This window comes from Protopterus annectens, chromosome 6.part1, assembly GCF_019279795.1.
Source record: "Protopterus annectens isolate FY-2018-M chromosome 6.part1, PAN1.0, whole genome shotgun sequence".
Classification (NCBI taxonomy): Eukaryota; Metazoa; Chordata; order Ceratodontiformes; family Protopteridae; genus Protopterus; species Protopterus annectens.
Window position 1 is genome coordinate 382,521,726 of NC_056738.1, and position 14,103 is coordinate 382,535,828.

At 42.0% G+C, this 14,103-nt stretch overlaps 1 protein-coding gene across 1 annotated transcript in view; it reads right to left on the reverse strand.

Annotated features, from left to right (window-relative positions):
* LOC122805336 (solute carrier family 22 member 6-B-like) overlaps positions 1-14,103 on the reverse strand; it is a 489,073-nt gene that overhangs the window by 175,762 nt on the left and 299,208 nt on the right. The window contains exon 4 of the mRNA XM_044075423.1: positions 13,786-13,954. Within this exon, the coding sequence (XP_043931358.1) occupies positions 13,786-13,954 (169 nt within the window). The remainder of the gene's footprint in view (positions 1-13,785; positions 13,955-14,103) is intronic.

The following is a 14,103-nucleotide window of genomic DNA, read 5'->3' on the forward strand; positions in this document are numbered from 1 at the left end:
ATTAAGGGTAAAATTATTTATGGTTTGGGCCCCTTTTTTTGGGGGTTTTTTTGCAAGTTGCACATGGGTACACCAGTTTCTGTTTTTTTGGCCCTTTTGTGGATCTTGACGGGGTTTAAATTTGGAATTTTGTCTCAAATTAACCTTATGTTGGCCTGTCCATGGACATCCCGGGGAGCCCCCAACCTTTGGGGCCCTTTTCTGGTTTTAATTAATGGAATGCACCCTTCTCTGTTTTGGGCTGGTTCAACCTTAAAGGGGTTAATTTAGCGGGACTAAACACATAATGAAAAGGGGTTTGGGTTTAAAGTTCCTGGGGGGGCCCCCCTGGCAAAATTTTTCCTGGGTAAACATTTGGGGAACCATTTGGGACATATTTTCCCCGCCCATTTTATTTTTTGTATTTTTTCTGTGGGGCTTTCATTTAGGGGGTTCCAGGTACACCCAAGGGGCTGATCAAGACTGTAAGGATGCTGAGGCCCCAAAAACCCCCCCTTTTCTGATTAAACCTTTTGTTAGGGGGTTAAAGGATTTTCTTCAAAGAATTTTGTAATGAGGAACATCCCGTTCCCCGGTTCCTTCTGTTAAAAAGTAAGGGAACACCCATTGGAAGGGGGCATTATTATTCCATGGGGGACAACACTTTTTTGTAGTTCAATGGCTAGGCAAGTTGCGTTTCTATTTCCCCTTTTTTATTTGTTCCTGGGGATTGGTACATTTTTTTTCCCTTCAAAATGGGCCCAATTTTAGTTGGCCGTACCTATGGGACAATTATAAGGGGGATCCCCGGCCCAAACCGTGGGATGCCAGTTAACTTTTTACACATGGCTAAAAATGTTGAATGGCCGCCCTGGGCAACCCCCCTACACATGGGTTTTTTTTTAAATGGGAGCAACTAAATGAACATTAAATTTTATGAAACCTTTGCAGGACCCGGGGGACCCCATTTTCCCCCTTGCCCTTTAAAGACTGTTTAAAAAGGCAAACATTTTGGGGCGGACCACTTTTTTTTTTTTTTTTTTTTTTTTTTTTTTTTTTTTTTTTTTTTTTTTTTTTTTTTTTTTTTTTTTTTTTTTTTTTTTTTTTTTTTTTTTTTTTTTTTTTTTTTTTTTTTTTTTTTTTTTTTTTTTTTTTTTTTTTTTTTTTTTTTTTTTTTTTTTTTTTTTTTTTTTTTTTTTTTTTTTTTTTTTTTTTTTTTTTTTTTTTTTTTTTTTTTTTTTTTTTTTTTTTTTTTTTTTTTTTTTTTTTTTTTTTTTTTTTTTTTTTTTTTTTTTTTTTTTTTTTTTTTTTTTTTTTTTTTTTTTTTTTTTTTTTTTTTTTTTTTTTTTTTTTTTTTTTTTTTTTTTTTTTTTTTTTTTTATTTTTTTTTTTTTTTTTTTTTTTTTTTTTTTTTTTTTTTTTTTTTTTTTTTGCAAATGCCCCCGAATCACATAATTCCACAAAATATCACCACTGTGGCACATCAAGGATGCTGCAACACAAACCCGGGCCTGGCTATGGAGCTCATTATGTCCTTTCGTATCAGGGGTACATCAGGCCACCAGCATGGACATGATGTCATATTTATGCACCTGCACAATTTTGGCAACACAGCATATTTGTTCACGAAGCATGGGGACAAAAATTTTGGACTCTCTTGTCTGGGGCCTTTTATTTGGTGGACATTTTAAAAGGATCATCCCGGGGGGTTTTTTTCGTGGGGAAAAAACCCCCAGTTTAAACAAAAACCCCCCCCTTTTTTTTGAGGACCCCCTAACTTATTTCGGAAAAACCCCATTCCTTTCGGAAGGGTTTTGGGGTTTTGGGGACCCCCTTTTTGGTTTTTTCCCTGTTTCCAAAAAACCCCCAATTTGGGGGGGAAACTTCTGCCCTTCCTCAAAATTACATAATTTTCCACTTTGGTAAATTTGGGGTCTTGTTTGGTTTTGTGGAATTTACGCGGTCCTCACCCGGGTGGGTGGGGCCTTTTGTAATGTGGTTTTGCAGCCCAAACGTCCGTTTGCTGTTAGTTCAAAGGGGGGACCCCGGCCTTTATTTGCATGGTTCGTTGCTGATATGTTCTTTTTTATTTTTCCGGTTTTGGGCCATGGTGTGGGAAACCGTATGTTTGGCCCGGTTTACAGCCTGGTTTGTGCACGAATTTTTTTAATGGGGGCCCGGACACTATTGGGTTTCCGGATTGGTGCCACTTCTAGTTTTTCCTATGTTTTGGAGGGGGTTTTCAGCCTTCCTAGGCCATGGAAAAGGCAACCATCCAAAACCCAAGGTCCTGGCCCTCCCTGGAAACCGATCTTCAACAAATCCCGCAGGGTTGGTCCCCTTGGAAACTATTTCCCTTGTTGATCCTTTTTTTGTGTGGTCCGGAATTTTTCTGGGAAAGGGCCATCTCACCCCCACTAACAAGGAAATTGTTCCCTTTTCTGTAGGGGTATCCGGCTTCCCCCTGGTATTACCATTATTCCTGCTTGGGGGACTTTTGGATTGGGTTTATTTCGGAAACTTCTTACCCTTTCCCTTTTGTTTCCCGGGGGGTGTTCTTTTGGAATCTGTTCGGGTTTTTTTGGTGTGCTGTTTGCACCCTTTTGTTTTTTGTTATTTTGGGTTTTTATTGGGGCTGCTTTACCTTTGGTTGTTGTTTTAATTTGGGGCCCCCGGGAATTTTCGGTTTCTTTGGTTCAGTTGTGATAGGTTAGGGCGGGTTTGTTGGGGGGGTTTCCTTCCCCTATGTTTTGCTTCAGTGGTTTGGGGAAAAGGTTCATCATATTTGTTTTTTGGGGGGGGCTGTTTTGGGCCCGTGACTGGGTTTCAAAATTTTTGGTGGCCTTTGGGTTTTGTTGGACATATTTTAGAAATGTCATTTATTTTTTGTTGCCAAGGACTTCTCACCTTGCATTTTATCTGTTCAATCATCCCTGTATGCATTGGCTGATTAGGTTGTATAGTTCCTCGTGTTTGGTGCTGATACAGGTTTGGGGAATTTGCACCTGACCTTAAGGATCACTCGTTAACAAACACCATGTTTCAGGTTCCCAACTTGTAGATTTGAACCATGGATCTATTCTTTTCGTGCATCCTTCTTGCTCAGTACCCATGTTGAAACACAATGACCCTTGGGAGGTCTTGTCCTGGCAGGTTAATTCTTAACTTTTCTCAGTCAGTAAACCCAGTTGGGGTATTTTCATCCCATTAATTGTTTGAGATTATTTCTGTTTAGAAGGAGTGCATCCTGTGGGAAGACTTGCAGCTATCTGGGGGAAGCCATTTGACCTCTACCATGTTTGTTGACAATGGGTGTGTATTTGCTTATTGCTGTCCCCCCCCCCTTTTTTTGCTTTTTCCTGTTTTTATGACACCGTATGGGGGAATGGTGTGAGGGTCTTTGTAGCCCTTTACCCCTTTTCTGTTGCACGCAAATTTCCCTTGGGTGGTTTGATCATCATCGTGTTTGCCTGGGTTTAAACCCCAGGGTTTTATCCCTTCGTCCATGGATGGGGTTTGGTTTTTACCTTCCCATTACATGTGGGAACAAAGCCCCTTTTTAAGGGTCCATAGGTGACCCAGCCAGCAGTGGAGCATCATGTCATGCTCAGCATGTCATCCCAGGCTGGCACACATTGGATCCCCTTTGATAACTGCATACTTCAGCCAATTGATTGATCATCTCATTGTCATATTGTGGCATGATGCTTGGTGAGGTAGTGAGTCAGGGTCCTCAGGTGTGCATATAGTACATGGTGTTACATTACTTAACACATGGCATTCATGCCTCAGGTGGTGCTGCAGGGCTGCCTCTGTCGGATGCACATATTACACTCCCCGTACATCTTTGTGAGCAGCTCATGTCATTTTAGCCATCCCTGTTATTACTTGAGTGAGTCAGAGCCGCTATCATTCCTAGGCTTCCTACTGAGCCAGTGTATGTGCTATCGTTGCCTTTGCCAAGGCCAGGGCATACTGGGCACGCCTCCTTCTGCCTACTGGGGCAGGCTCAGGTTGTTCCTCCTCCAGTCAGCTCTGCCTGTGATGGCCTTGGCAATGGTGGGGCTGTTTGGCCCAGCCCTATGCTGGTCCTGCTGCAGCTGTTTTCCAAGATCATATTATGTAGCATAGCACATACCATGACAATTTGGGTACATGTAGTTGGTGTGTACTGCAAGGCTCCACCAGATGTGTCCAGACACGGAACCGTGTAGCAGCCCAAACACGCTCTATTACATTACATGTTTGTCGTGTGCCTCATTATGGGGTTCCTGTTCAGGTTGTGTGCGTTTCTGATGGGTGTCATCAGCCACGGCTCCAGTGCATAACTTGGATCCCCCAGTAGCTGTCGGTCTGGGATGTGCCCATTCTCAAATGTCTGGTACAGCTGCCAAATGCCACATGTGGGAATCATGGTAGCTCCCACGACAGCCAGCACACAGATTCATTATTATGCCCTGGGCATCACACACGACCTGGCAGTTGATGGAGGGGAAACCCTTGTGGTTTAAAGTAGGCCCTACCCGCTCACGCTGGTGCTTTGATGGTGCTGCAGTCTATTGCACCCACTACCTCAGGGTATTCCCGTATTTGCTGGAAGAGATGCATATTGCTCGCCAATAGCTCATGCACATTGGGGAAAATACTATCACCTGTGCCCAGGCTCAAATGTAGTACTGGACTGGATGTGACATTATACCAGGGTACTTAATCTGCAATTCTTGCACATGCTATCCACGGTGGTTCCCTCTGTGGCTTTGTGGGCTGCAGCTAGCTATTGGGAGGTTTGTATCTTGCAAATTCAGCCAGTCCCCGTGGGTACCTGGGCAATTCCCAGGGGTCGGACCAGCTTGTCCCCCTACGTTTAGTCTCATGTGCAGCATGCGACCTCATTCTGCTTGGGTTCACCTTTTAGTTTATTTAAATTACTGTTGCATTCTTGAAATATTTGACTTGCGTGCAGTTGTGTGGCTTGCCCTATTGCCTTAATGCTGTTTTAAATGGGTAAAAATGTTTTGGGGCAGGATTCCCCAAAACCCCCATGGGGGGGTCCTTTTTTGGTCCCCCAAACTTTATTCGGACATGCTACCTTTCCTGGGGAAAATTTCAGGGTTTTGGGGGGGGGGGTTTTAACCACAGGCAAACCTTTTTTAAAGGCCACGGTTTTTTCATGCTTTTGGGTACAACCGGGAAGGTACATTACAATTTTTTCATTCCATTTTTCTTGGGGCCCTGTTACTCGCCCAAAACCCCCTCATCCCGCCGGGTTTTTTTTTGTAGGCCTGTTACCTCCCTTCTGCCCAGCTTGTGGGATTTTTTCATTTTTTTTTTTTTTTTCGTTTATATTTTTTTTTATTTGTTTTATTTTTTTTTTGTTTTTTTTTTTTTTTTTTTTTTTTTTTTTTTTTTTTTTTTTTTTTTTTTTTTTTTTTTTTTTTTTTTTTTTTTTTTTTTTTTCAGGCCTTTTATCTTTTAAATGGCCTTGCAAATCACCCGGGGCATTGTTGTTTGGGGTTTTGAAACAGATTGCAAAAATTTGGGGTTTATCCTTTTTGTAGGGCCTTTGGGGTCTTTTAACTGGGGTTTTTTAATAAGGTTTCTTTCCCTTGGCCCCGGTCCCCGATTATTTTTATAAGGCCCTTTTTTGGGGAAAAGACCCCGTTTGGGAATGGTACTTTTTATTAAAAGGTCCAGGCGGGGGGGTTTCCTGTTGGAATGGGTGTACTTTCCCGCTGTAAACTTTGCCCAGGCCCTGGGTTTCCTTCCTCATTGGTTTTCCCCTTGTGGAATTGTTACCCTTTTTGTTTTTTTTTTTGGGGGATTCAATTTGTGTTTTAACCGGGTGGGGTTCCCGTTGGTGAGATTTCTTACTGAAGACTTTAAAATTTTTCCTACCCTTTAGTTGCAATTGGGGGTTTTAAACTGGCATTGTCAGTTACCCCATGTTTTTTCAATTTTGTTTCATTTTTATTTTTTTCCCCAAAAGGTTTTGGGGGAAAAATTATAAACCGGCGGGTCGTCAACCCTAAATTTTTCAATTTTTACTCAAGGTCCCCGAGGTCCAGAACCCGGGAAACCCAGGAAAAACCCCGTTTTTTCTGTTTTGGTTCCTCATTTTGCTTCCTTTAGGGGTGTGGTTTTTAGGGGGTTTTCAGCCCCGGGTCCCTGCAAACCGATACAGGTGCCTGGGGATGTCCCCCTTGGAAATGCTTACACGCAAATGCCTGTGGGAATCATGGTAGCTCCCCGGGACCCGCAACACATTCATTTTAGCCCTGGGGTAAAAACCCCGGAGTTATGGGGGAACCCCCGGGGTTTTAGGCCCCCCCGTCACCCCGGGCTTTTTTTGGGGAGTCATTGAACCCCCATAGGGATTCCGCAGCAAGAGATCATATTGCTGGCCAATACCTCACGGGCATTGGGGAAATATACATAATCACCGACATGTGCTGACATGGCATCCAGAAACTGGTGCAGTACCCTGGAGGCTGATGCCTGTGATATCCCCATCATATCACCAGTTGGTCTCTGGAAGGTACCTGTTGCTAGTATTCTTAGGCCAACACATACCTTGGTTTCCACTGGGATGGGTTCCCCTCTGTTGGTTCTGTGTGTGGCCTGCACAGCTCCACTATTTGCTGCAGGAGGTCTCTGTCCACTCTATAGCTCTACTATCTCCAGCTCATGTAACCCGTGGTAGGTGACCCTGGGCCTGTACACTCTTCTCCGTCTCCTCACTGTGGGTTGTCTGGCACCATCTGCATTGTCACCACCCTCAGCAAGTCGCCTATGTCTCATTATGACAGCTATGGCAGCCTCTAACATTTCTGCTCTGAGTTCAGCTTTTTCAGTTTTCACTTCTAATAGCTTACTCCTGTCTTGCAGTGTCTCTTGAGAGAAACATCTTTCACTGCTGTTTGCAGAGTTTTAAGTGTTGGGCTGAGCTACTAGTCTGCCTGTGTAATTGCCTGCTTTTAATTGTTTTCACCTGCTAGCTGCAGCAGTATTCCCTGCTAGCTTCCTACTAAATCTGTTGCTTCCTTTTTCCTTTCTGTTTCCTCAGGGAGAGCTGTACAGAAAATGCTATGCTTTCGTGCACAATGCTTACAGGTTCAGAATTTCTTAGTTTAAAGCGCCACCAGCTCAAACAGTGTTACAGGTCTGCCAACAGGCTTACATGCTAGTCTGCCTACACCGCCACGCAAACAGTGTTAAACATCTACCAACATGCTCCCCATGTGCTTCCCCGGCCCCTGTCTACTCGCTTCATGCGCTTGCATGCACAAGAAACTTTGGTGTAGGCCCGTGTACACCTTCCATTTCTTGACTTTCCCATGCTTATGTTGTGGCACTCCTCTTTCCATGATATGTGTCGACATCTGTCATGTAACTACCTCATGAACTGCATTTCTTTCTACCATTCCCCTGTGATGTCACATTCTTTTCCACCTTCTACCTCATTCAAGCCTTGGATTTCTTAGTGCGTAATTGTATCTAATCTGATCAACTAGCTCACTGTAATGTTGACTCAGTTCCTTGCACCTCTAGTGGATTTGTTTTGTTCCCTGCATGTTTGTGAAAACCCCGTGTCAACCTTTTTAGTCCATGGGTGAAAGTGGACCAAATTTCTTTTGCATCAGTACCTTGCCATCCATATTTGGAGGTGCTCCTCACTAGCTCCTTTTGATTTGGTACATGTTTATGGTTGAATGCTTTCAACACTGATGCCTCTTGGTAGTACTGATCGCTGGTCAACCAGGCAGCATATGCTATTGAGCCTTTACCCTTGGTAAAGGGCCTTTGAGGTCTTTAAATGCTGGGGTTAGTAGGGACATCCATAGGGCATTGCAGTTAGGTTGTAGAAACAGTATAGGGACAATACCCTTGGTGTGTAAACCTTTCATAATTTTAAGTAAAATCTTCCAGCCCCTTGGAATTGATTCAATCGGACTTCCCTTTTCCCCGGTTGTTTCCTTCCATAATAAGGTTTAATTTTAATTTTTAAAACCTTTTTTGGATTTTGGGCATTAATGAGGGTTTAGGACAGTGGGGGGTTCCCTTTTGTAAGGGGTTGGGTTTACTTCAACTGTGCATTTCCAAAGTTTTTGACAGGGGACCCAATTTTATTTTCAGTTCCCGGCTGGGGGTTTGCAATATGGTCTCATTTTTTTTTTCCTTTTTCCCGAAGAATTGGGAAACCCGGGAGTTTGTGCTTCAGGATTACTTTCGCCTGCCAAATTTTCTAACTGGGAGGGCCTTTAATGCAATTGGGGTTTTCCCTCTATTTGGACATTCCCATGTTTTTCCCCCAAAGTTTTCTATGGGGGTTGCTTTTCAGCCCTTTCCACAAAGGTTTATCAAAGCCTTTCCCTTCCCGGGGAAAAGGTAAGCCATCCCTGGAAAGCTGGGTTTAAATCTCCCAAAGCAAATTGGTCCCCTTGGAATAAAAAAATTTTGGGGTTTTTTAAGAAGGGGTTTTTACTTGGGGTTTCTTTGGGGGGGTGGGTAAATGGTCAGTGCTACCCCCAAAAAATAGGGCTCATTTTTCTCTTTTTAGTATCCAACATCTAGGTTTCCACCCGCTATATGACTGCAAATTTTTACTTGCTTTTACCTTCTTTGGGATTTTTTGGCGCCACAGGGAGTTCTGACCCCCCTTTTTCTGGTTGGGGGGCCCGGGGTCTCATGGATCCCCATTCAATTATCCCATTTTTTCTTTCCAAATTTCCCACCCATTTTGCCCCCAAAAGGTGGCGGTTTTTTACAACAGGCCCCATTTCTTTTTTTTGTTTCTTTTCCATGTAGTGCTGAACTGTCATGTAACTTTCCTAATGAATGCTTTTTTTGCCCGTATTCAATTCCCCCCCTGTTTTTCCTTTATATCAGAAGTGTATTTTTACAGGGTTAGTTCCCCCCCAATATTTTTAAAACCCAATGTTAATTCTTTTTCCACCTTTTTGGTGGGGGTAACCCAAAGGTATTCCCCCCTAACTTCCTACAAATTTCTTTGTTCCTTTTCCTTCGGTTTCCCCAGGGACAGCTGCATCAATTCTACGGGCTTTGGGTGCCCCTGCTTACGGTTAGTCGTATTGTGGCGCCACACCAGTTTAAATTTTTGTTACAGGTCTGCCAACAGGCTTCTACATGCTAAGTCTGCCCTACGCGCTACACCCGCGCAAACAGTGTTAAACATCTACCAACATGCTCCCACATGCTCAGTCTGCCTTGCACGCACACTGTCTTTTTCGCACTTCATGGCGTGCACGTCGCATACGCCCAGCAAGAAACTTTGGTGTAGGCAACAGTGTACACCTTCCATTTCTTGACTTTCCCATGCTTATGTTGTGGCACTCCTCTTTCCATGATATGTGTCTGACATCTGTCATGTAACTTTGACCTCCAATGAACTGCATTTCTTTCTGCCATTCCCCTGTGATGTCACCTATCTCCTACTCTGTTCCTCCCCTTCTGTAACTCTTACACTACTCAGAATGTGCTCATTTGCTATGTGACAGTGGAATTCAGTATCCTAACACTCATTTGCATCAGATTGCCTACTAATGCTTAGTTACATGTCTTAGATTCAGCTTCCCCTTAGCAACCACTAAGCGGTGGCCATGTTGTTTTTGGTCTGCTGGTCCCTGCATTGTAAATCCATGTATTGCATAAAACCCACATTTGTGGGTTTATAACCTTCATTTTTATGTTTTATACAGCGCAGCCCATTTGCGCGGGGCTGCGCTGGGTTTAAACATCAGCGATCGCCGAAAAAAAAATTATATTTTTATTACTTTTGTATCAGGCTACCTTGCCAATGGCCACATATTTGTACATTGGCATGCTGCCTGACACATATGCACCCTTTATTTGGAGCTGACATGGCTCCATTGTGGTTTTTGCAGAAACGTACTCAGTTGTCAACTGAGTACATTTCTGCAGGTAAAACGGCTCTTACATGGGCTGTTTTGGGCTTCCTGGATTGCTAATCAACCTCATTTGCATGCTATTCGGCTGCAAGTGAGGTGATTAGCTTATCCACGCCCACTCCGTGTAAGAGACGTTTTAGCTGGTCTCTTACACGGACTTTGGGCTGTTCCTGGATCGCGAAGGCTGCATGGAGTCTTACACTACTCTTAGACTCCGTGCAAGCCTTCGTCAATCCTGCCCTTTGTCTTGTTTTGTTTTGTTTTTTGAATCTTGATTCAAACTCTTGTGTTTTTGAATTGTTGTGATTCAATCTCTGTAGTATGCCTAAGTGCTGGAACTTTTTATAGTTCTATCAAATAACATATATACACTTGTGTGCATGTCAGCTTGTGTGCTTGTGTGTGTGTTTGTCTGTTTACATATATATGTACTTTTTCCCATTTTCTACGTGGGATCGGGGTGTTATGTCAACTGTCACCATATTTCTCTATTCAGTGCCACTCTTCTGCCTTCTTCAAAACTCATGCCTGACTGTCGCAAGTCTTCTCTCACAAAATCCATCCACCTCTTTGCAGGATGCCCTTGTTTCTTCTTGCCTTATTTTTGTCTGTTCCAAATCTTCTTCACCAGATTGCCTCCTGCTTTTCTGCACATGTACCCAAACCACAATATTCTGTTCTCATTGAGCTTTTCTGCAATTTGAGCTACTTTGGCTTTTGCTCTTATGTCCTCATTTTTTTGTCTGTCCCACGGTGTGTATCCTACCACCCATCTCAGGTTCTTCAACTCCATCATCTCTGGCTTCCTCAACTGTTGTGCCTTTACTGCCCAGGTTTCTGTACTATACAGTAGTATTGATCACACGACTGTTTAGTACACTTTACTTTTCATCTTGTTTGGCATTCTTCTGACATATTGAACAGCCTACACTCCATGGCATTTGGCTGCAGCCCCTCTGATTCTAGCTTTGAAGTCCTCATTCAGACTTCCCTTCTCCTCACCCACCGTCCCAGATACTTGAAGCTGTGAATATGTTAGATTACTTTTCCCTTTGTCTCAGTTCTCAGCTTCTTCTGAACTCCCATCATTTTCTGCCATTACAACTGTCTTATCTGTACTCAGTTTCATCCCATGTGCCTTCAGTTTTGCAATTCATACCCCTATCCCTTGATGAATTTCTTGCTTAGTGTCTGCCTATAATGCTACATCATCTGCATTTAGCAACTTTGTAGATCTAATCCCTCTAACATGTTTGCTAATGTAGTCCCAGGTGCTCAAAGACCACTCACTCAGTTAATAACATAGGTGTCATAGCTATCATAGACTGCAACTCATGCTCTAACTTGACTACATTTTTGGGCAAGGTGTGAGAGAGAGAGAGAGAGAGAGAGAGAGAATGTGTGTGGAACTGCTGCATCTTGATCTAACACAGAAGCCAGGTTTCAGCAACGTTAGTGTGGGAGCTATGTGGAAGGATTGTAAGGGGTGGGAGTATAGTTTAGGGCTTCAGGCAGCTATCAGGAATGGGATACATGTTTAGGGAGTTGAGTGAGAGTTTTAGGGTTAGGGAGATGGGGACAGTTTTAGGCTTAGGGAGTGGGAGGAGAGTTAATAGTTAAGGAGTGACTGGGAATTTATGTTTAGGGAGGTTTAGGGACTGGGAATGAAGTTTAGGGTTTAGGAGTCGGAGTAGAGTTTTATGTTTAGGTGGTAATCATTGGCATTAGGTTTTGGGTGGGAAGACTAGAGTTTTAGATTAAGGGAGCAATTGGGGACTTTATGGTTCGGGAGCAGAAGGGGGTGTTACTGTTAGGGTTAGGGAGTGACTGGGAGTTTTAGGGACATAGTTAGGTCTCATTTAGGACTACACAGCTTAGTAAGGTTGGGTGATGGAAGGGTTACTTGCTTACCTAGGATTGGGCTAGTGGGAGGTAGGACCCTTGGTATTTAGAACAAGTGGCAGACAGCAAGAGTGTTGTAACCTGCTAGCATGTAACCATTTGTAGTAGACCCACAAACATGACTGTACCTCCATATATGTTAATAGCTTTACTTGTAAGGCAGCAGAAACAAAACAAAAAGAAAGCAAGAGGGAAAGACAGCAGCAGCAGCCATAAGCTACATAACAAGACTCAGCTTGCAAATGTAGACAGATGGGAAAGTTTGAAAATGTACTCTTTGACAAGTACACTAACAGGTCAGCTGTTCCAAAGTAGTACCACACCCACTATTCTAGGCTCATTTCAGTAGTCACAGACAATATTACAATGGTTTGCAAACTACACAATGGAATGTTCTAACAGTGATTAATGCAAAAGAACATCAAATTATTATGAGCCAATACTGTAATGTAATCAATGGACTAGAGATCCAGCAAAGTGGATGAGGACCAGGCAGCCATATTTGATTTAGGTACCTGTGATCAGAGATGTAGCTGTTTGGCACCCAGTGATACTCTCAGAATGTAGTGCCTCTCAAAGCTATGCTGAGATGCTGTGGAGCAAAAAAAGTCACTTCTAGCATTCATACCATCCTAAGGAGAAGCACCGGGTATTACCACCCTACACCTATGCTCTCACATGCTACATAAGAAAAAAAAAAGCACACTTCAGTGCTTAGAGGAGGTCTTTATATACAGAAAGTAAGTTGATCTTCTGAGGACTTCCACCATGTACAAGCTGGATGTGGTACATGACGAGATACACTTTGGAAATGCACATCAAGACGTGTTAATGTTTATTCTTTTAAATACCAAGACTGTCTTTATTTCACTGTAAAAAATCATCTGACACACGGTGTCAGAACATTGTTTTTAGATCACACAAAGCCTCTGCAAGTAGTGTCCCTTATGTAGTAACTCTATGCAGTGTACACCATGTTATTGATTCTTACCCCAGCTCTTTAGCTCTCCCTGTTTATCTTTTTTGTGGTGGGGTATTTTATTTCCTTAATTAAGCTGGATAGTGTGTTGCCAGAAATGTATACCACCAGAGTTCAGAACATGTCAAGCACTGATTCTATGAAATTCATTTTAATGTCAGCATTTGTTTCACAAATGAAAAAAACTGAAAGTGCATGCAGAATCTCTAATTTAGTTTTTCAAAATAATTAACTTCACAGTCTGGAAAAGAAATTTGAGTAAAACGAAAATGATTAATAAATAAATTGCAATTAGATGTATGATGAATTTGCATGTGGGTGTACTTTAAATTGTGGGTTTTAAGTTCAAATACTATTAGTAAAGAAATGAGCAGTTTATTCAATGAATATTTGCATCACAAGCTCCAGTGACATCCAGATCTATGAACAACAAACCTGATTGCTTACTCTGTACTGAATTATTAGACTGAACTTTTAAGATTACAATTCATATCTAAAATTATTGATGGCATTATCAAAGTCTATTATTGTTAGATGGTCTCTAAGAACATTGCTGTAAAATGTAGATAGAATCCAAAGTTCCATTTATGATAAAGATTAAATTACTTTTCTGAAATAAACCTAAGTCACACTTAGGTGCAATTACTGCAAATATGTTTATGACAGTTGGTAACTCCCCAACATTTGAAGACATGAGGAATTCTGTCAACTTTTTTTTTTTATTTTGCTTCTCTGTTACAGCTGTGTTTTTCTGTGAATCATTGATCCCAAATGATCATTAAGCAAATTTAGCTTACAGAGCAGGCATTCAAAGCAATGTCATGCCAGCTTTCACTGTGTGATATGAAATTCTAGCACTTTGACAGCATCGTTATCATTTTGTTAAATTTTACAATGTCTGAAAGACTCAGCTGTGACTGTTGGATGCTCATAACTATGTTATACTATACAAGATAATGCACTACCATCCTTGTTAAAATTACTTATAAATGCACATACCAGGCACAAATGATAAACAGGAAAAATGGAACAGATGCAATAAAATGCAACCAACGCCACTCACGAATCTTGTAAGCATAACCTGCCAAGATCAGTTGTCCAAGTGTGTAGGAGTAACCCAAGGTTGCACTGATAATAACTCTGACCCTGCTTGGAATCCACTCTATACCTGAAAAGAAAAAAATATATATAACATCACAATGTTGGAAGCATATGATCACTGCACAGTCTCTTGGATGGAACATTTAATCCTCATGATGTGCTAACATTTAGAATGAAATTACAGTTAATGTTTAGGAATTTACTGGTCCTTTTAGT